We start from the raw sequence: 22,871 nt of genomic DNA, 5'->3' as shown, positions 1-22,871 counted from the left end.
CATTTTCCAAGCATATTAGCTAATGAAATGAAGGGGGGACTGAAGAAATAGTTCTTTTGTGATAAAATACATCTACGGGAGTACTTTTATGTGTCTCTACATACATATATGTTCATAGATACATAACAGTCAATCTTGATTAAACTATATTTTTAAAAAAAATGCTCTAGTTTTTTGGAAAAATAGTTTTAAAAATGTGCTTTACAATAAAATTTTAAAAAAACCTCATTCGCAAAGAAATATCCAAAAAAACTTCCTAAAAATTATGAGATTTATATTAACGTCCTTAACTTGTATCTCTCTCCGTATTCATTTTACTCTTACTTTCGATCTTCCATAGCCTTGTCACAAAACTTGGTATTCATACTTAACTATTTTAGCAGACAATCTAGTATTTGATTACTTATATTATAAATGTTTTTGGGCTTGTCTACAAAAAGATCATTTATTTTTTATATATAAAGGTCGCAATCATTCTCACTCATTTAATATTAAATTGGATGGTATGGGGTGAGTCACAAAGTCTGAAAATTTTTTATTGAAACTTTGTGTCAATTCAATGACACTCTTACAATTACCTATTTTGAAATTTAAGGGATATGAATGATTGTAACCTCTATGTAAAAAAGATAAATAGGCTCTTTATAGACAATTTTTTTTTTTTTTTAACTTATAACTCATTGTTTAACTTGTACTCTTTAGACATATTAATCTTAAAACACACACACACATATATTTTAAGTTCAAAATTTTTTAACAAATCCAAAACAATCACATTCTCCTTAATGTTTTTTCTATACCTTCTAATGCTTTGACCTATTTTTTTTGTTCCTTATTGAAGTAAGATTAATCAATACCATTTTTTATTGCCATGTCAAGCAATTTATTAACCATGATTGACAGTTAACTGTTTATTAGATTATATTTAATATATGATATTATTGTTAGCTTTCTCCCAGCTATTAGATAAAAATCGAAAAGGTAAAAATATTTGCTCACATATAAAGTATAGACAAGAAAAAACTCACTTTTACATACAATCAACATCCCAAATTCAATTATTAGGAAGTTAAAACTTTTCCATATTCATTATCTAAAGAAAAGATGTTTGGTGCGTCCAATCCTACACCTGTTACTATGCAGGCTTGGAGATCTACACTATCCACCAAAACTGGGTCTTGTAAATAACAATTCTCCAAAAAAAAAAAAAAAAAAGAAGGTAAAATCAACTGTTCAAATATTTTCTCCAAAAACATATCATTTTTAGTTTTTAAAAATTTATTTATTTATGCAAATTAATAATCCCATCTTAAAAATTATATATTTCATAAGAATTAGGATCAAATTCTATTTCAAAAATAAATTGTTTCTACGTGTGAGTATGTAGAATCATAAAAATCGTGTCCTCCTCTAGAAGGACAATTTGTACAGTCATGTGCTACAAATAATTGACTTTTGCACAGTAGGTTATTCAAATTTCAAATTTCAGAATTTTAGAATGCCATTCGTTTCAATTATTTAACTATTTAAAGTGCCCAATGTTTTAGCTGTTTTCTAACTAAAATTCCTAAACAATGGTCTTCAGATTTGTAATTGACCCATGCTAAATCATAGGCTTAAAACTAGAAAATAATAATAATCAAAGCCCCAAACCCTTTTGGAATATAGCTGCAAATAAAAATTAAGGATATGTAAGGTATTGTCAGTTTATAAAGGGCAAACCTATCCCTACCGCCACGGGAAAACCCTGCAAATTCAAAATAGACAACAATCCCAATCTTCGAACGCTCCGCTTCTCTCTCTCTCTCTCTCTCTCTCACTATTTAATACTCTTTCTCTCTCTAAAAGTCTCTCAATTCCGTTTAGGAAACGCAGAAAAATGTACTTACGCCGTTTCCCTTCACTGCTTATTCCGCCATTACAATTGCTTCGCCAAAAGCCCTTATTCCTATCCATCAGCCCTTAAAAATTCACAGAAATCCCTAGTTTTTCCATTCCTTCATAGCTTGTTTTGCCCTACCTTCACCCCCAGTTGCTGTACATTTTCGTGATAATTTTGGAGAAATCCTTTGCAAAGATGGCGACTTCTGCCTTCAAATCTACTTCAAGGAGATCTCAAATATTCACGCCTGAAAAATCATCGCCTTCTGCAAAAACCACCGAGGATGCAAGCTCTTCAAATCGCCCTGGTTTTCACAGGCGCTCGAGGAGCTTGAGTCGGTTTCCCGGTAGATATTCCGGCGAGCTGCAGGAATCCAAAGGAAGGAGGTTTGTGAACACAGAGAGGGGCTCAGATTTTGCGGCCATAAGCTTGGAGGACATTGCGGCTGAGCTTTTTAGGGCAGATGAGGGTTTAGAAAGAGGAGATAGAGAGGAGATTGGAGGTGGGTTCGTTAGGGGAAGTAGGGGTTTGGAGAGAGGAGAGAGAGGGGATTTTGTGGGTTTAGACAGAGACGAGAGAGGGGGAATTGGAATTGTAGAGACAGTAGAGAAAAAGGAAAGCGTTGGTTTTGAGCGAGGAGAGAGAAAGGGGATTGGGGGTTTAGAGAGAGGAGGGAGAGATGGTTCAAGGGGCAGGGTAAGTAGGCGGGCCCCAAGTATGGGGCCTGCCGAGAGGCGGGGCCGTTCCGTGTCGAGGCATGTGGAGCCCACTGTTAACCCTAAGGGCAATGGTGATGGAGTGGGGAGGCGGCTTCGCTCTGTGTCTGTCGCTCGATACCAATATAGTGATTCAGAGGTTGGTGTTCCATACATTTTCATTGATGGTTTTTTTTTGGTTTTTTTTTTTTTTTTGAGGTTTTCTAGCATTTGTTTTAATAATTTTAGTGTCTTGTATGTTTTTTTTTTGTTCTTACACAATTTTTCTCTGTTTTTAGTTTTTTCTATTATCATTATTGGATAATTGTTGTATATGGTTTCTTGTCTTCATTTTTGTTATTCTTTATGAAGCTGAGCTAGAGGTAGCTGCATTCAAAGAAGTAAATTGGTTTTTTTCCTTTCATGTTTGTTGTGGGCTATAGATGGGCATAGTTTAGACATGCTTGGACTTTAAGGAGCTGGTTCAAAAGAAATAACTGGTTTGTTTCTCATGTTTCTTGTGGGCAGTCTGGATTGTAAATGACTGGTCTCAGATAGATAACTTGGTTTCTTATCTTCGTGTTTATTGTGGCCTATGCTTGGTTTCAGTTATAAATGTTCAAATTTTGAGGAATTGGCTTCAAGGAAATGACTTGATTTATTTTCTTCAATGAAATAAAGACTCTGGGATTTTTAGTTTATGGCATTTATTGTTTCTTATTTTTTTGTTTTTCTCTCTTTTTCTACTTTTAGATTTAGAAGATGCTCTGTTTTGAAGGGGCTGTGATCAAATTAACACCTTGGGTATTTGTATATCTTCTTTTTATTTTGATATTTTTGTGGGTGAGAGATTTTTTTAGTGTTTTATTGTCACTGGTATTAATATCTTGTCTTTTATGGAATGGCCCATCTATGCTTACTACTTTGTCTCTCTGCGTTGGTTGGATTCGTTCTTTTCATTTTTTGTATGATGAAAGATGACATATCTTCCCTGCTCATGTGCTTGGCTCGGTATTAGCTGTGCATGTTTTTTTTTTCCCTCTTTTAGCATATAATTGTCTATTCTAATTAAGGAAAAATGCAAAATAAGATACGAGAAAGTCACAATTATCCTCAGTCTTAGATGTTAAATTGGCAGTTAGGGGTTTATTATTGATGGTGCTCAAAGTCTGAAAAATTTTTCTCGAAATTTGTGGCACTTCCCTAGCGACCTAATTACAGAACTGATAGTTAGCGCTGGTTGTAACCTTTTTCTACCAATGATAAATGGTCTTACAGTATACAAGCTGTCTACTTTATTGGCTGGAATGGAAGACGAAAATTGGAATATGGGCTTCACATGTGGGTTATACTTGAAGAGAACTTGGGCAATTAGATACCATGCAGGAGTTCCTATTCTTCCAACTCTAGGGGTGTCAATGAGCCGAGTGGAGCCAAGCTTGCACGTGTTCAAGCTTGCCTTGCATGGTTGGAGGAACAGATTAAGCTTGTCTCAAGCTTAAACCTCTCAGGTTGAGCTTGGCTTGATTAAGGGAAGCAACCTTGCATTTAGCTTAGCTTGACTTGTTTGTTTTATTTGTACAAGACCATAAATGAGAAAATGTAAGCAATAAATAAGTCCATTAGTGTAAGCAATAAATAAGCCCATTAGTCATCCAAACCACGCCTAAACCAAGTCAAGTTCTAAACACAACAAATAGCTGCTGTACTTGTACAGTACTGATATGTTTCATATTGACATACGTAACTGTTAGATAAAATGCATTATATTTTATAATATAATGCAATGCGCTGAGCTCGGCCAAGGGACTCGCCCTTGTCCGATGTGAGTTACTCAGACTTGGTTGAGTCATGTACAGGGCAAACAAGCCCTAAATAAATTACAAAAAAAAAGAAGAAAAGATTGGAAAAAAAAAAAAAGGTTTTTAGAAGTAAAATAAAACTAAAATGAAATTTAAAGAGTTAAAATAAGCTTAAAAAAGTAGAGAAAAATGGATTAGAAAAAAAACTGATCAACAGTTTTGGGAACTTTAAAAAATTCAAAAAATGGAAAAATATAAAACTACAGATTATGATAAAAAAAAAAAAAAACTCACGAATATTTGACGAAAACATCTAAATCATATAAGTTATCCTTACTAAAAAAAACCATCTAAATCATATTGAAAAAATATATAGAGCAATCCCACTATTTTTTTAGAGCAAATTACGTATGAACCTTATTTGGGATGGGGGGGGGGGGGGGGGGGGGGGTCAATTAACATTTGGGGGGTAAATATTACAAGCACCAACACCCCCCGCCCTCTCGCAACCTTTTTATTTTCCTAAGTTGCCCCCTGTCCGGCAATGAAACCATCAGACATGGGTTTTTTTTCCCTCCCAAAGTGACCCATGCTGTCCAACGTTTGAATTGTCGGGCAGCACTTTCTCCCACTTCTCTCTAATAAACAGGGTCCTATGCCCACCAGTTGTCATCCATCTCTCTCTCTCTCTCTCTAAACACAATGGGATGTAAAGGTACTGGCCTTTTTGTCTTTTCCAAGAGCCACGATGACTTTGGTGTGGTGATACATGATTACTTGTGTTTGAAGTCAAATGTGGCGTCTAATTTTGTAGGCTCCTTGTGTTGATATTTCTGGTGCTTAGTGAGGCAATGGAGCCTGTTGGAAAAAAGACTGATGATGATGATCCTCATTAAGAGAGAGAAGCAACGAGAGAAACAACCAGTGAGATCTCATCACAGAGAGAGAGGCGGAGCGAAGTAGAGAGAGAAAAAGCCAGTGAGATCTCATCATTGCAGGAGATAAGGAGGGACGGGGGGAGAGAGAGAGAGATGTATGCAAAAGAGCTGAGAGAAATGGACAAGAAAAGGAGCAGACAACGCGCAGAGAGAGGGGGAAAGGGAGGTATGTCTGACAGAGAGACGAGGAGAGATATGGACAAGAAAAAGTTCAGAAAAACAAAGAAATAAAGGAAGAGAAAAGTTGCAGATGATGCCAAGAGAAAAATTTCAGATATAAGAAGGAATGAGATTAGAATTTTAAAAGAGTGCGGAGAGGCGGGGATTTGGAAGGCTGGGCAAGTGTGTGTGTGTGTGAGAGAGAAATGAGACAGAAAAGAGTTCGTTAGAGAGAAGTGGGAGAAAATGCTGTTTGGCAATACAAACGCATGACAACATAGGTGACTTAGGGAAAACATTAGGGGGAAAAAAAGGCCACGGGAGGGCGGGGTGGGGGGGGGGGGCGGGTGTGTGGAACTCGTAATATTGGGCAAATAACCCCCCAAATGGTATTTGACTCCCCCAAATAAGGTCCGTACGTAATTTGCTCTACTTTTTGCAATCTTTGGATTTTTTTTTTATACAGCAATTCCATTTTTTTTTTTCTTTGGATTTCCCTCGAGTTGTATACACAACTCGGGTGGACTTGAGCGGATCACGTCGCATTGATATAATGTATGCATTATTAACAATAACTGTTCTAATATACATTAGGAATGGTATAGCGTCTACATGCTGTAGATGCTTGAAGGGTGTACAAGCACCCTTTAATGGTTTAGATTGAACCTAGTATCATCCAATGGCCCAAAAACAGTTTCAAATTTTAATTTTATTTAAAAATGACATTTATCTAGATTGGGGAATTCATGTATTTTTATATGAAGCACTAAATAAAAATACTAAAAAATATTTTGAAACAAAAAGTTTACTAAAGTACTGCTGAAATAGTACAAAAAGTTGACTAAAGTACTGTTGAAATAATTTAAGGGTATTCAAACCAATGTTTTTGTTAAAAAAATTCTTTTATTATTCTTATTTGGTGCGCCATACAAAAATACATTTACAACCCAAATTTCAAATAAATAATATTTTTAAATAAAATAAAAAATAAAATATGAAACTCTTTTGTGGCGGTTGGATGTCACCATGTTTAATCTTAAACATTGGATGGGTGCTTGTGCACCCTTCCACCGTCCACATGATGTGCACGGGGGAGACTTTCCCTATACATAATTGACCATTTACAATGATTGAGATATGATATGGATTGTGGCTCCAAATTGTCCAAGGCCTATGCCTGAGTGAGCTTGGTTTGGCTTGGCTGAGTCTATACAGGACTCAACCGTCTATTGAAATTTAATATAGTATCCTCAAGAACTGTTGAGATAGGCAATTCTTTAGGTTTTTCAACAGAACCTGGCACCTTGAATCACTAATTTGTACATAATTATTAAACAAGCTCAAGTCAAGCTCAATCCAAGCTTGTCTCAGCTTGAGATTTGCTTGACCGTAAACAAGCTGTGTGGCCCATCTTGGTCCTTAGCTTGTTGGGATGTAAATTGTTGTTCAAGCTTCGCTTGTATGACTCGAGCTAAGCTGGCTTGCTAGCTTGTTTGGCTTGTTGACACCCCTACCAACACATTCTTTCTTGTATGGTATTTGATTTGTAATTTATGCATCTGCATGAATGTGTTTTAGCAATTGCAATTTTTTTGTAATTTTAATGTTCATTTTCATATAAGACTGGCAGTAATGGTTATTTAGGCAGATTGGATATTTGTAAAAGGAAAACGAGAGCCTTTCTTCCTTTCTAGGTTCTTAATTGCAAGTTTTATTGCCTTCTATATGTACTTGCACACATATACACATGTGTTATATATTCATAGGTTGCCTTTATTGCTAATTGATTATCACATGGACAAAAAACATGACATCATATCACAAATAGATGCAATCCAATGGAAAGTTTTACATAGGGAGAAAATGTGTAGCGTGTAGAAAAATGTTTTTAATAGAGATTGCAAAACCCTATCAACTCCCTCTATAGCCAGGAATCCTCGGCCTTATGGCTTCCTCTAGTACACAACGAAGGAAACCACGAACAATTTCCCTACGCTTCATCTTTTCATGTTCAGCAAGGTGTCTCTGCTTCTACTCCAGAAGATATTACAGTAGAACGATGCAGAGCTATCTTTTCCAACTCGTTGTGTTGTGAAATCCAAGTGGCACTGCAATGACATTGAAAGTCAAGATCTTTCACTGTTGTTAAAGAGCCTCCCAACTTTAGATGAGCTAGGATGATATACAAAAATTGTCATTATCAACAGACATCTAGTTCTTTTTGTTCTCAATTCCAAGATGCTTGTGAGGATCGTTACATTTCTTGCGCATGTGGTTCCAACTCTTTTTTAAAAAAGAAAATTATGTTTTTCCTCCCATCTCATGTTGTGTTTGCCTAAGCTTCACCGTAGCACTTGATAATTTCTATTTGCATTATATTCTCAGTCATATTGCTATAGAGATGAAAATGGCTCTAAGCCGTTTTACCAAAAATAGGCAGGTTTTCCTCCTATTATTCCTATTATGTCATCATCAAATGCATGGGATTCTGACCCCATGTTGTCTGCCATATGAAAGAATATATATTGCAGAAATGCCATTCTAACTACAACTTTAATTGTTTGTTATTTTTCTATTTGGTTCTATACTTCCCCTTATTTATCATCATCATCATTCAAGCCTTATTTCAATTATTTGACGCCGGTTTCATGAATCATGTTCCTCCATTTTTTTCTATTAAGGGCCACACCGTCAGTATGGCCAAAAGTCACAATATCTTTTCTAACTACTTCTATCTATGTCCTTTTGGGCATTCCTCTTACCCTTTCGGCGCTTTTCACTTGAACCAAATTGCACCTCCTAACCAGTGCTGAATTTAGTCTACACTGCATATGACCAGTCTAGCTAAGTCTACTTTTCCTCATCTGATCGCCTATTGAAGCTACCTAAGCTCCCTCAAGTGTATTCGTTCCAAATTCTATCATTTCTTGTGTTGCCACTCATCCATCTCAACATCCTCATCTTAGTTATGCTCATTCTATGGATATGTTGTATTTTGACCACCCAAAATTCCGTCTCATAGAGCATGGCTAATCTTATAGCTATAATATAGAACTTCCCTTTCAGCCTTAATGGTTTGCGACGATCACATAAAACTCCGCATGCACTTTTCCATTTTGCCTATCCAACTTTAATTCTATGTGTGACATGTCCTCAATCTCTCCATTCTCAGGATAATCGACCCTAGATATTGGAAACAATCTCTTTTAGGCATTGTTGACCATCCATCTTAACTAGTTTCTCGTTTCTTCTCCTATCATTATTAAACTTGTATTCCATATATCCTCAATCCGGCTAATTTTAAAAAATTTATATTCTAAAGCATCCCTCCAACATTCTAACTTTGTGTTGATGCTGCCTCTAGTCTCATCAATCACAACTATGTCATTCGCGAGCAACGCACACCACGGTACTTCATCTTGTAGGTGCCTGGTTGACTTGTCCATAGCCAAAATAAAGAGATATGGGCTCACATTGACCCTTGATGTAGCCCCAGTGTTATTGAGAACTCATTTGTCTCTCCACTAGTTGTCCACACACTAGTTAGCACTTCTCGTTCATATCTCTCATTATGCCAATATAGCCTCTGGTGACTCCTTTTTTTCTAACAACCACCAAATTAAATCTCGAGGTGTCCTATCGTATGCTCTCTAAATCAATATGGACCATGTGGAGGTCGTTTTCCTTCACCCTAAACTTCTCAGTCAGTTGCCTAAGTAGAAAAATGGCTTTGATAGTTGACCTTCCTGGCATAAAACCAAATTGATTTTCTAATACACTCTTCCACGCCTTAGTCGTTGCTCAACCACTCTCTCCCACAACTGCATAGTGTGGCTCATAAGTTTATAAACACGTGCCTATGTTGCGTGGTTAAACTCTCTCTTGGGATAACCTTGCCGTCTTTACATGATGGTCGAATTACCTTCTTGACTAGAAAGAAATCCATCTAGTTTTTATAGGATTTACTTTTATAAGTTATTAAGTCTCATCTCGCTTTTCAAAGTAGGTGTTTGTTATTGTTAGGTCGTAGGTTATATACTTCCCCTTACTATGGTTTCATATTTCGTTAATAGTGGCTTATTTGTTAATACCCATAAGAAAGATATATTTAATATTTCTTTATTTAATCTTTGATTTTTCTCATGTGAGAAAAAAAAAAGGATTTGCTTTGTAACTGTGTTTTAGTTGTAATCTGAGTCACATTTTCATTGACCAGAACATGACTGTGGGGGATTTTGTGAGCTTATAATGTCTTAAATGGTTGTGACAAAATGCATTGTGTATCATTGCAAACAAGGGGTTTAACTATTGTATATTGTGTATATTTTCTTTTATTATCTCTTCAACGAGATGCAATATGTCTATTTATTTGCTGCTCTTTATACAATTACCATTGTTGATTTTCTTTTGATAAATTACACAAAGAAAAGGCTTATTTGTTTGTCTTTTTCGATTTGGCAGACTGATAAGGACCATATCAATTGTCTTAATCGTCTTAAATCAAACAACTTGGCTAGTGGTGATGCTCACAGGGCCTCTCTACACATGCTGAAACCTAACGGTACTCTTCCCAGCGATCAAAGGGGACTGAGAAGATCTATGAGTCAGAAAGATTTATTACAGTCTCATGATGACTACTCGGTGAGCAAATGCATTTATAATAACTATTTCATAATGGCTCAAATCTATATGTTTCTTTTGTAGTGGAGACGGCCATGGTCTAATGCATCAAAGTGCTTATGTTGTCATATATATTTAAGGAAAATAAAACAAAATGAAATTCCAAAAACTGAAAGTGCATGAAAATGCCCTTTTTTGGAGATTCATCATATGGTTAATTTAAAGTAGCGACCCTGTCAATATTTTGATGTTTGGATGCATACTTCTTGAATGTAATATAACTATTAATAAATTGATAATATTGGTTTTCTGTAGAGCTACTCTTCTGCACTAACTGACGATGAGGGGCCAGATGTTCGTTGTAGCAGAAATGGAAGCGAGAAGACAATTCGGGCAGTTTATGCTCAAAAAAAGGTTTGGCTGCAATCCATTTAGTTGCAGCACATGATAGTACCTTTCTACATCAATACCATGCAAGAAGTTTAAACTGTAACTGTCAAATGTGTTGCTTTGACCCTTTCGGCCAGTTTATGCTCAAAAAAAGGTTTGGCTGTCAATCCATTCAGTTGCAGCACATGATAGTACCTTCCTACATCAATATCATGCAAGAAGTTTAAACTGTAACTATCAATGTGTTGCTTGAGCCTTTTTTTTTCCTTTTCTTTTTTGTTCTTCATTTCTGGTTAGTGTTTAGAGCTAGGCGAGGCAGAGCACATATTTACATGAATTTGTTTACCCATGCATTTATGTAAGTGATCTTAATGATCATTTTTTTAATTCTCGGAGTAATTTCTCTGCTTTTTCAGACACTTTCTGTTTGTTTGTAGTACACTACAGGCATTTTCTTCTTAAGGCTCCTAGAAATGGCTTAAGCATTAGTCTTATTAACTTAGAATTTCAAATTATATGTTTAATAACCATCCCAGTTCTTGTAGGAAACATGCAGAACACTCAAACTATATAGAAAAACAACTGAAAATTTTTGCACTATCTTCTACCTCTCTTTAGTAATCAATTTCCAAAATGAGTAAGTGTTGGCTACAGATTGTATAGAGGTGTGAATGTGAGGGTATGATGTGGAGTTCTTTGACCCTTTTTCTTTTGTTTGTCTTTGTACTAAATCTCTAAACCTCTGTACTAGAATATTATATTTATCTTTTTCTTTACCGTTTTTTTGAACTATTCATGTTTGAATGCAAGAATTTTTTGGGTCCATTTTTATATATTTCTACATGGTGTGCTGGCACAAAGTTCATTGTAAAGCCCTTTCTTCTCAGACTGAACATCCTACGGGAGATGAAGTTGGGACCGGCTTATATGAAGCAATGCGGAAAGAAGTTAGAAATGTTGTTGCACAAATCAGGACAGAGCTTGAACAAGTAAGTTTCTATGGAGATTTGCTTCTCTACGTTATTCCTGCTCATTTCCATATTTCTTTCAAACCTTTACTTGGATAGAATAGAGGGAAAGTGCCCTATAATCCAGTGGAATGGTATCCTTGTACTCCATTGGTTAATGGTTTACTTTCCTTTGAATGAACTAGGCCAATTATAATTATGCATTTAATTGTTTCCACTATTATTGCTGTTTGGTTTCACCAGGTCATGTCGAAGACAAATGGCAATGGCTTGCAGTCTAAAACTACTGATATTTCCCAGGCAATAACTTTGATCAGGAAGAATTACACTACGAAACTGGAAGAGGTATGCATTTGGTTCATAGTTAAGACTTGGGACTATTTTGAATTTCCTAGAAGTTTGAGCTTCTGCTTTCTTGGAGCTTGTTGAGACTGTTAATTGAAATTCCAGCGTTAATGCTTGGCATTTAATATTCCGTTTACTGACACTGTATTCTTGATGCCCAAATCATTTACTCTTATGTGATGTTCTAAATTGGTTGTCAATGATTTGATAACCAGAGAATCATTGCGACTGGCATTTGAGTTTTGTTTTTGTATGTTTACAATTGTTGCAACTGACAAAAAAAATAAAAATAAAAATAAAAATGATAACTGTTTTAGTCAGAGAAGCGTACAAAAGATCTGCTTGCTGAGTTGGCTGTGGAGGAACGGCGTGGCAGAGAGCTTTCAAAGGTTGTTCGTGGCCTGCTTCCTGATTATTCAAAGCAGTCGGAGCCAGAAAAGCCAGCAAGAACAAGAAAGGTCTCTCTCTCTCTCTCTCTCTCTCTCGCTCTCTCAATGCAAACATATTGTCAACTTGTTAACGTAACAATTCGTTGCGTTAACCTATTAGTTTTGTCATTTTGCGCTGGGGTTGTTTTTCTTCATTTGCCATATTGAAATATAAACAACGAATGTGTGTTTTAGACGGGCTAACATACATTTATTGGTCCATTAGGCAATTGTTAGAAAACTCGGACTCGCATCCCAAGCTGAATGGTTCTCGAGTCTGGTAGTGCCTGATAGACTTGGTTGAGTCTTTTAAATACTCGGCTGAGTCCGTCCAAAATAAATAATTAAATAGTGTGAATCAACCAAACTTGGCTGGTACCAATGTGTATGTTTCCAGACTCAGCAGCCTGCTGAGCGCGAATGACTCCCTCCAGTTTGAGTGGGCTTGCCCGAGTTTTCGAACACTGGCTTACATCGGCATCATAAGTATGTGCTAGTCTGACCAAATCAACCATGCTTTGCATGTATTTGTGGCATTTCCTCTGAGAAAATGATAACTCTAAGAAAATGATAAGCTAGTCTTTGCCAAAGATGATTTTGCATCCATATATTGTGAAGAACATAAACAACGTACATCACGTAGTATGCATATTATCAAATTCCACGTGTTTGCACTTAGTACTTGCACTGTCTTACGGGATGTAAACTTTTGGTGTTAATCATCCGATGAAAAAAGATTAATAACACCCTCAATATACATAGTAATTGTTCGAACTATGTAAATTTTCACCTGTTATTGTGTACTTTCCGTGCTTCTTATGAATAGCTTTCATTGGTGCCATCTTGTGTTATATGATTTTCATTTGTATGTTTTCTTGTTCCCTTTTGGATTGGCAGAGAAGCATGGATCGAAATAAGATGTCGAAGCGTCTAACAGAGGAGGCAGAGAAATATTTCGAGGGATTTTTGTCAAATGTTGAAGACACTGAATTCTCGTCTTTTGATGATGAAAAGAGCGATGGAACCTTATCAGGAAACCCGAGGCCAAGAGACTTGGTTTTAGATACTAAAAATGGGGACTACCAAGACCATACCGTTTCTCCTCTAGAAACAGATGGAGTGGTTCTTCCATGGTTGCAGTGGGAAACGAGCAATGACGGGTCTTCACTTTTCAGGGATAAGATGGAGATACCACCTTCTTCAAGGAAAAATGTGTCTGATGTAGCTCAGGTCTCTCTCTCTCTCTCTCTCAATAAAGCGGGTTTGTACCCACAATTTTCTTTATCTTTCAATGGTTAAGCTGGGTTCAAATTTCAAACCGACACATCAACTGTAGCATGCACCTTCCATTTTAATTGTGGTCTCTCACTCTCTCTAGATCTGGAACAGTTTTAGCTTGACAGTTTCCATGGAAGTAAACCCTCTTTTACTTTTCAAAGCGGCTGTCAGCTGTAATTTATGAAATGGGACTCATAAGCAGTATGGTTCTTGCACAAATCATGGGTACTTCTTGAACATATCCGCACTCACTTATTTTTTTAATTTGTATTTATTTGTGTGTGTGTGTGTGTGTGTGTGTGTGTGAGCGAGAGAGAGAGAGAGAGAGAGTGAGAGAGAGAGAGAGAGAGAGAGAGAGAGAGAGAGAGCATGTCCATTCAGTTCATCCAATGTTTTTGTTATGAACTTTGTTGCAGGAATGGAGCCCGTGCATTGAGTCTGCGGATAGCAAGAGCAATATGCTCAGTAGCTGCCATGGGAGCTGGAGCCCAGGCAGTGACACCCATGACTGGAGCACCAAATCCCTTACAAGCAATAGCCATGTCAATAATTTGGAATCTGGTACTCCAGAAAATTACCAGAAATTTAGTGTCGAGAGAGGAAAACTGAAGAAGGCATTTGAATTGGATGAGTATTTACACCACCGTCAGAGTGAAGATTTGCTCATGGACAGATTGAGGTATAGGCAAAGAATACAATCAGGTGCTCTCATTATCTGTTGTAACTCATTTGTCTAATATTCTGTCACAAATTTTTTTCTTGATTCTGGAGGGCCTGATTGGAACTGTACATCATAATCGTTGGAAATGGTTGAATGTTGTTATCAACGAAAAAGTTCTAATCAGCATATTAATACAAAGGTTACTATCATTCTTATTCATTCATTTCTCATTTATATTCATATTGCGTGTTCTCTTACACAGGTTACAATCACATTCAAATAGCTCTCTCTAATCAATTAAAGAAACCCGTAACATCTCTCTCTCTCTCCCCCCCCCCCCCCTACCCCTACACCCACCCTTCCATTGTATTTTAGACTCATAACATGTTTAATTGATGTACATTACTTGAAATATTTTTTCTCCTTTGTTAGTTAATGAGGTTTGTCAGTTGAGGTCCATTTTTGTCAAGTTCTAAGGCACGTATTATGTTTCCCCATTTGTGTTAAAATTTCAATTGCAAAATGCCAGGTGAAAGACATGGTTTTATCCATCTTTGGGGAGAGGAACCAAAACACTATCTTTATATTGTTTCCAACCAAACCTATGAGTATCTCTATTAGTGTATTAGCAATCCTCTAATTATTCATGACCAATCTGATTACTACTACAATGCAACTCTTTTAGGTTGTAGAATGGAGAAATGAATGATCAATTATGAATCTACAATAGACTTCCAGTTCTAGAGTTGTCACTTTCTTTATTAATGCCCTCACTACCACTATAACATGCGTTTTTCAGAAAAGTGAAGTACCAAAAAAAAAAAAAGAGAAAAAAAGAAAGAAAAGAAACAATAGTTAATTAAGTGAAGTCCTTAAGTGAAAACCTACAATGGACTTCCAAGTTCTAGAGTTGTTGCTTCCAGTTTTCATGTATTTTCCCAGCATACTTCTTTAGCAATCTGACTTGAGTTAAATTCCATCTTGCTTTCATACTTTGATAATAGTTGTTGTCATTATGTCTTCAAGATATCATATATACAATTACCAAGTCCTGTATAATGATTGTGTTTTTGCAGGGGAAAAATACTAAAAATACTGTTTCATTAAGAAAATCAAGTATTCAAAATAGTGCATCTTATAAGAAATTATCTGGAGTGTGTATTTTCAAGAATTTCAAGTATTTATTGATATGTTCCATCTTTAAAATTTCAATTTTATAACTAAGAACAAAAATAGATTTTTAAACCGTCTTAAGGTTTCTAACACCTAAATTGCATCTAGATTTCAAATCTAGACTCAGAAATTCAATTTTTTTTATTTTTCAAACTTCATGACACATCTTAAGCCATCTAATGTGACATCTAATAGCTAGGAATAATTGTAGAGATTGTATTCAATGATACCATTTACTTTTTATACAAGGTGGTCACAATTCATTACAATCATTTAATGTGAAATTTGATAGCTTGGATGTGTCACAAAGTTTGAAAAAATTAGCCATCAATTCTCTTTGTTTAGATGGACACATTATACGAGGGCAACAAATCACTCAATTTGCACATACTCAAATTCTCTCTCTCTCTCTCTCTCTCTCTCTGGATTTTCATTTTTCGCTTTCTAAATGTTGACGCAGTTCTCTTGTGTTTCCTGTGATTTGACTAGTCATACGCATAAAAAGCAAGAAATTCATTTATCCTCTAATTGGATGTATCCAAAGGCAAATTTGTTAGTTGAAACCGGTGCTTTAAAAAATGTTGGACGGAACGGAATCGTTCAATCTGATTTAGGAGTCGGTCACCTTGTTTCGGTTTTGCTTATATATATATATATATATGAAAAAAGCTAACAATAGCTAGTCAGCTATAATAAATAGTAATATAAGTGGAATGAAAGCTGTCAAATTTTTATCAAGCAGTTTAAAATATGTATCGCTGTTTTAATGTTAATTATTTTTCTATAAATCGAATCATAATGAAATTCTAGACATGTGTACTAAAAAATAGGGCGAACAAAAAAAAAATATATAAAAAAATTTCCCAAAATTTAAAATGATCAAAATGTTGGGATATAGATATATTGATATACATTATTATAGATGTATATGTATATATCTCTTGATAAGGTTAGGTATCTAGAAGATAGAGACCAAGTTACTTTCTCATCAAGTTATCATACCATAATTATCTCTTCTAATTGTGTGATTGTCCACTATATATGGAGGTACTTCTTGATTTAAAGATTAATTCAAAATAATGAAGATGTAGCCAGTTAGGCTTTGGATCCGTGGATGTTAGGTTTCGGCTCACATAAATGCTGTATCTTATTCTCTCTCCATAAATTCTAACATGGTATCAGAACGAGATTTTAACATGTATGCTCATTGGCTTAGATTTGAGCTTGCCAACCTCAGATCTGAGCTCGTCAATTTCAGATCTGAAGTAGGGAAATTTCATAGAAAAGAAGGAAAATCTGATTTGCTCCTCTATTGGAGCCCTCCGGTCCACCACGGAGAGTTTTCATCTCTACATTCTAGCCCAGGAAAACTTCCATCGGACTTGACATTGTCTCGACCCTGAGAATTTGGCTTCGAAAGCCACAATTAAGGTTTCTGGTTTTGTGAAAGCCAATGGTTTCAACAAAAGTGGTATTGGGAAATCCGGTGGCTTTTATGATGTTTATTGTCTTTTTTTTAATCATGCCAGAGGAACTGAGTTGATTGCGTTAGAAAATTTATTACAAACATGTGTTATTTGGGAGAAATCTTGAGAGAAAAAGTCCAATCTTTGGAAAAGCAAGGTGATAGAGAGAGAGGAGTAATTATTTGATGAGAGAAAAAGGAGGAAAAGATGAGGAAGAAGAAGTTCAATTGCAAAAGTTGGAAAAACTTATCAAATATTGAATTATGATGATTATGTAAAAAGTCTCTTTGTTTTGGGGTTGTTAACAAAAAAAAAAAAAAAGGGTCATATTGTTTTTACGATGTGGCCAATTTTATTAGCATTTTTTTTTGATATGTTTGTATTTAAAAGATAAAAAAAAGAAAATTGTATTTTGCAAGTTGGGTGTTTCTTCGCATCCACACCCAACTTGAGGGGGAGAGTATAGGAGATATGGAGATGAGATGCGTAGAAATGAAGTCAACGTCTCTAATGTAACCGCTAAAGAAAATCAAGATTCTGGTTCAGTCCAACTACTATGCAAAGGGAAGTTATGATCATATTGATTCCAGAGTTCCAATCTCTAGATGAGGAGATGAAGATGATCGAATTTCTCAATCGAAGTCGATGATCAAGAGTTCTATCTCCCGATGAGGAGATGATCGCATTTTTCGATTCTGGTTAATGATCAAGTTTTTTGTTCCTTGATCTTGTTTGATGATGGAGTTTTTTGTTGCTCCATCCTGTGTAATGATCATCGAGTTTTTCGTTACTCGATTTCGGATGTTCCGAAGAGAGAGAAAGAAAAATCCTTTTCTTTTAGAGAGAGAAAGCCTCTAGAAAGAAAAGAAGCCTCTGAAGAGATAGATCTTCAGAGAAGCCTTTGAAGAGAGAGATATTCAGAGAAGCCTCTGAAGAGAGAGATCTTCAGAGTAGCCTCTGAAAAGAGAAGATCTTCAGAGAAGAAAGTAGAGAGCCCAAGAAAGGTTGTTTCTTGAAAGACCTTATAGAGAAAAAGTCTCTAAAAGAATGTAGAGAGCCCAATAAATGTTGTTTCTTGGAAGATCATGGTAACATGTGATTGTTTTTTTTTTGACAATTTAGTATTGTTCAAACTCGAGCTTGACAATTTAGTATTGTTCAAACTCGAGCTCAAGCTCGAGCTGCTTTGTGTCAGAGCATCTTGAGTTTGAGGGGGAGTTTTGGGATATAAATATCTTCGGTTGATATTGATATATATCATTATGGATGTATATGTATATATCTCTTGATAAGGTTAGGTATCTAGAAGATAGAGACTAAGTTACTTGGTCATCAAGTTATCATACCATAATTATCTCTTCTAATTGTGTGATTGTCTTCCATATATAGATGTACTTCTTAATGTAATTCATCCAAAATAATGAAGATGTAGTCAGTTAGGCTTTGGATCCATAGGCGTAAAACTTCGGCCTGAACCACGTAAATGTTGTGTTCTATCTCATTCTCTTTTCATTCTATGCTCCCACAAATTCTAACACGAAATACCCTTGAAAAATGATGGGGGTAGTTTGGTCATTTTAAATTATTACAAGTAAATTATATATTTTATATGGTGAGCAATAATGTTATGTACATACTCTCAAAATTTTATATTAATCGGATTTATATAAAAAAATTAAAATTAAAATAGTGACGTGCATTTTAAACTGTTTGATCAAGATCTGATGGCTCCCATTCTACCTATATAATATTCATTATAGCTGGCTGTAAGGTTTACCCTATATAGTACAATGATGATTCTCTACAGTAAAATGATGACGATTCACTACAGTAAAACAACGATTCACTATAGTAGAATGGATCAGTTTTTAGCCGGTGATCCGGACTGCCGATTGACCGATCTGGACCAGTTTTTGGCCAATTCACTGTCTTCTCACGCGTTTTTTTGCCGATTCATTGTGTGGAATACAATGGTAATCGGGATTGCTGATTCATCTATCCGGACTGATTTTTTGGGTGGCTGATCGAGTTCACCAATCCTTTTTTTCTTAAAGCATTGGTTGAAACCATTATTGTACACTAAAATTCATGTGCACTAATTCACTTGAGCTAGGAGGCAAATATTGTTATGAGAAAGCATAACTAAAAAATTATCACGAAACAGCAAAAATTAGTTTTACCATTTTTTACTGTGCTCCTGTTTCGTCCTTGCAATTCCAACATTTACAAAGTGTACGGCTTATACTCTTATGGGGTTATCATCCGAGGGGAATATTTTCACGATATCATTGGAAAGCTCTTATTTTGGTGGGGATTTATGGAAATTTTTTTGCAGTGTTATGAATTGAAGAATCACCATCCTAAGAAAGAGGTACAATCACTGCATTCACAATGCCATCAAACCTAAGTTAGTCAGGTCCTAAATCGGTAAAATACAGAATTAGGCAGAAAGAAATAAAAAAAAACAGAAAAGAAATAGTCTTCGGCAAGTTACCTTAGATTGTGTCTGAGTATTCGAGGATCATACTGATGAGTGGGGTTAAAATCTTTAGAAAAGTAAGAGATAGAAGAAAAGACTGTAACAAGAAACCCTAGAAAGAGTTGTGTGTATAGCCAAAGAGTAATATGACATTCGGAGCACTGTGCTTGCTTTTTGCCGTTTTAGACCGCCTGATTTCATTTCTTTGTGCCTGATTTCATTTCTTCGTCTTTACTTCTTGATTTCACTCAATTGACCTATGATAGGATTGTATAGCTATGATTTGTATCCTTTTTATTTTTATTTAATAAAAAAATGGTAAAAAGCCTTCTCCCAAACTGACTTATCCAAAAAAATGGGGCAACCACGCTGGGCTTGGGAGAGACACCAAATATCCAATAACATGAAGAGATCTCGAGAATAAGAAGGTAGAGGATTCTACACCGAGGATCCGACCTTCCATTACCATGAATGAGCTCATGCTTAAAATTAAGGCATGATAATGATGAAGCTGTTAAGATAGTAGCAGAACCCTGCAAAGGATGAAGTACTATGAGGTAGAATGCCTAATGGAGCAAGTTGCTGATATTGAGGAACCCACCAGAACCAATAAGATTACTTGATATTGAAGACTCAAGATTGAATGGAGCTCATAATAATGAGTAGGCAATTCGCGTGAATGCCTTCAATTAGGAGAGTAATCATGACTATCACAAAGACATTCGATACAATGGTGTCGCTCACCTTAAGAACAGTTCAGCTTTGATGAGTGTGTATGGTGCAATTTCGATGTCGGATGAGCTTAGAATGATGATGATTCAAATGTCAAGCTCATTTCAAGACTACAAAGCCGAGGTTAATTACGTGTAAGGAATTTCCAAGTCAAATAATGTTCTTTGATGACGATCCAGCATTTGGCACAAAATCTCACAATCACCATGGCATATCACAGAACTTTTTCTATGGCGTATAGATATTGAGAGGTATGCTCAACTGTGGTTCTAACTATTGATCTTGTACCTTTGAAGACACATATAAGCTATTGCAGGCAGCAAATCTTTCATTTCAAGGTTTTAATAAGCTGATCAGCTGGTCTTGGGGACTATACGGCTCGCATTCAGAGTCAATCATTAAATGTGTTCCATGAAAATTTATAAAATCCAATAAAGTGTAGAAATATAGGAAAAATGGCCGTAAAAATATAGGAATGTTATATAAATTTCTTGTAAATGATTTGGGTTTTTTGGCAAAGATTAGTGAGCTTTTTTGCTATAGTTTTTATATTAGCGTATTTTAAGATTATTTAAAATGTCCGCAACTATAAATCCTTTTTACTAAATCCCTTTTCTTGTATTTTTTTCAAGGTTATTTGTACTCTTTGAAGTTGCTTTTGGTCGTATTTTGCTTTTACTACCATTATGTTATTTTTTTATTTTTTCACTTATATATTTTTTACCTTTTTCAGGGCTTTTGGCCCTGTACAGTAAATCGCCTCGGCCAAGGGCCAACTCCCTTGGCTGAGGTGAGTTTCTAAACACTTCTTACAAATACTTCCCATAAAGTTGAAAATAAAGAAAACTGAAGGAAAGTAAATAGATGCTCCCTCAATCATTGAATGCTTCTAGATAAATTTCGTTGGTTATTAGCTCTTATTGATCCTAATTTATCTGCCACTTTGTTGCCTTTTCTTAAAATGTTGGAACAAATGATGTTTACAAAATGAATTGTCTATGAATAAGCCTTAACATTGCCATTTCATCAAGCAATGAGCTTTTATCCAACTTCAATCTAGAACTTCAAAAACTTAATTTTCTTTGGAGATATGAATTATTGGTGCCTGACCCAGGGATTGTAATGTTTTACAAAGGAATTGTTGATGTTCAACTTAATTAAACCAGGATCTAGAGCTTGTCATAACACATAATCAAGGGAAGGTAGTGTTCCATGTGGTCATGAAATCTGATTTTGGGGCATTGTTTGTATAGATCTTTGAGTAGTTTGTTTCTGAAATTTAATTTCAAACAAGGTTATTTCCTTTTCTTCCTGTAAATTCTCTTTGATTCTTGTCAAATATCATATATATATTTTCTTTTTGTTGAATGAGTTTTTCATTACCAAGCAAGAAACAAGTAGAAAAGTTTTGTGCAGAGAAATTGGTGACAACCAACGATTGTTGGTGACCTAGTGTTCTCAGGGCCTTGCCATAGACCATTGCCTAAGAGCTAAAACTTTTGAATAGAATTTTGAAAGAAAATATTTTCCCACCATAGAAATTTGCCATCACTATCGAAAGCATTTATACATGACATTCATGGAGGCAATTCGGGAGAGATCTGTTACAGAGTCCACTTCTGGCCCTTGCTTAATGGAGCATTGCATAATCGTGATTTTCTCGTATTGAATTTTGAGTGAAGCTATTTTTGGAAAATAAGTATTTCCTTTTAACATTCTCTAATTATACTCGAACAGCATTTATAACATTGGACACAGGAAGCCAATTTGCGGGATTCTTTGAGTCACTGATTCTACATTTGGAGCTTGCTTTACGGATTGCTGCATAATAGTGAACGTAACGCGAAGTTATTATTGGAAGTGCACTTTTTGTTCAGATATTCTCTGCTTCTTGTCGAATGCCATTTATAAAATTCAATCCTGGCAACCCTTGTTTAGGTCCCTTTCCCATGTTTGATTCAAACTGATCAAACTGCCTATCTGAAAGGATGATAAGACAGCTTAAACTCCCCATGTTTGATTCAAACTGATCAAACTGCCTATCTGAAAGGATGATAAGACAGCTTAAACTGCCTATCTGAAAGGATGATAAGACAGCTTAAACTCCCCATGACCGAAAAAAAAACAAAAAGGATCAATTAGCTATAATAATGAAACAGTTGTAAGTGAGAAACAGCCTAAATTGGATTTCAAATGGTAGTATTCAGAACAGCCCAAATTGGATTTCAAATGGTAGTATTCAGAAGGCGCTCTTTGCTTCAAAGATTCTCTTGTTCATGTTGAATATCTTTTATAAAATGCGATCCCCGCCTGGCATCTTCAACTTCCCTTCCCAACATCAATACAGATGCTCAAAATGCTTACGTGATCATCAAATTCTTTTGCAATACCAATCGCCCCTACTTCTTACTGACCAATGAAACCTTTTCGGGTACTTTGGTAGCCTTCACAGGCTCAAGTAATGAGAGCGCTTCTCTTCTTACCTTTTCTGACTGGAACATAGATAAGAAACCATTGCGCTGATATTCTAAAAAATTAAAGTTCGGCCTTTATTGATAGATTAGTAGGATTTGAATCTTAGATGTTATGTTGTATTCCTTAGCTAGGTGATTTAAACCTTGGATATTATGTTGCAGTCCTCAGGCACCTAGCCCAGAGCCTGAACATAGAAAAATACCACTATGTTACTTAGAACGTATTCATCCATCCGCTAATCATGCTCATGCACCCACATGCGACAAATATTTGCAGAACTTAGAGCATAGCGATGGTTTTCATGAAAAGTCCTACACAAATATTTACTGGAAGAGTAACATAAATCCTATGGATAATAAAAAAAGCCATGATACTTGTGA

The 22,871-nt window shown here is 35.7% G+C and overlaps 1 protein-coding gene across 3 annotated transcripts; it reads left to right on the top strand.

Annotated features, from left to right (window-relative positions):
• Positions 1-658: 658 nt before the first annotated feature.
• On the top strand, positions 659-14,385 carry LOC18447416 (uncharacterized). Of its 3 annotated transcripts, none has more exons than XR_016042366.1 (8): positions 659-2,737; positions 9,938-10,117; positions 10,412-10,510; positions 11,374-11,475; positions 11,698-11,799; positions 12,117-12,257; positions 13,125-13,730; positions 13,922-14,385. XR_016042366.1 is itself a non-coding variant. In XM_020675617.2 (8 exons), exons 1-8 carry the CDS (start codon positions 2,078-2,080, stop codon positions 14,240-14,242), a joined length of 1,938 nt encoding a protein of 645 aa, XP_020531276.2. In that variant the 5' UTR covers positions 659-2,077; the 3' UTR covers positions 14,243-14,385. The 3 variants fall into 3 exon arrangements, 2 of the variants coding, with proteins under 2 accessions (XP_020531276.2, XP_088705471.1); XM_020675617.2 differs by having other exon boundaries at positions 13,125-13,457; XM_088849345.1 differs by lacking the exon at positions 659-2,737 and having other exon boundaries at positions 10,050-10,117; positions 10,412-10,640; positions 13,125-13,457.
• The last annotated feature ends 8,486 nt before the right edge of the window (positions 14,386-22,871 follow it).

The sequence above is a fragment of the Amborella trichopoda genome, chromosome 10 (genome assembly GCF_054954075.1).
Source record: "Amborella trichopoda isolate Santa Cruz 75 chromosome 10, AtrichopodaSantaCruz75HAP2 v2.0, whole genome shotgun sequence".
Lineage (NCBI taxonomy): Eukaryota > Viridiplantae > Streptophyta > Magnoliopsida > Amborellales > Amborellaceae > Amborella > Amborella trichopoda.
The sequence above is the reverse complement of the archived record's forward strand: the minus strand, read 5'-3'. Positions and strand labels throughout refer to the sequence as shown.

Excerpts from the sequence above, each read along its gene's own strand:
- LOC18447416 (XM_020675617.2), top strand. The coding sequence starts at position 2,078 with ATGGCGACTTCTGCCTTCAAATCTACTTCAAGGAGATCTCAAATATTC. Across the intron at positions 11,800-12,116 it reads ACACTACGAAACTGGAAGAG|TCAGAGAAGCGTACAAAAGA; the intron begins GTATGCATTTGG and ends TAACTGTTTTAG. Across the intron at positions 13,458-13,921 it reads ATGTGTCTGATGTAGCTCAG|GAATGGAGCCCGTGCATTGA; the intron begins GTCTCTCTCTCT and ends ACTTTGTTGCAG.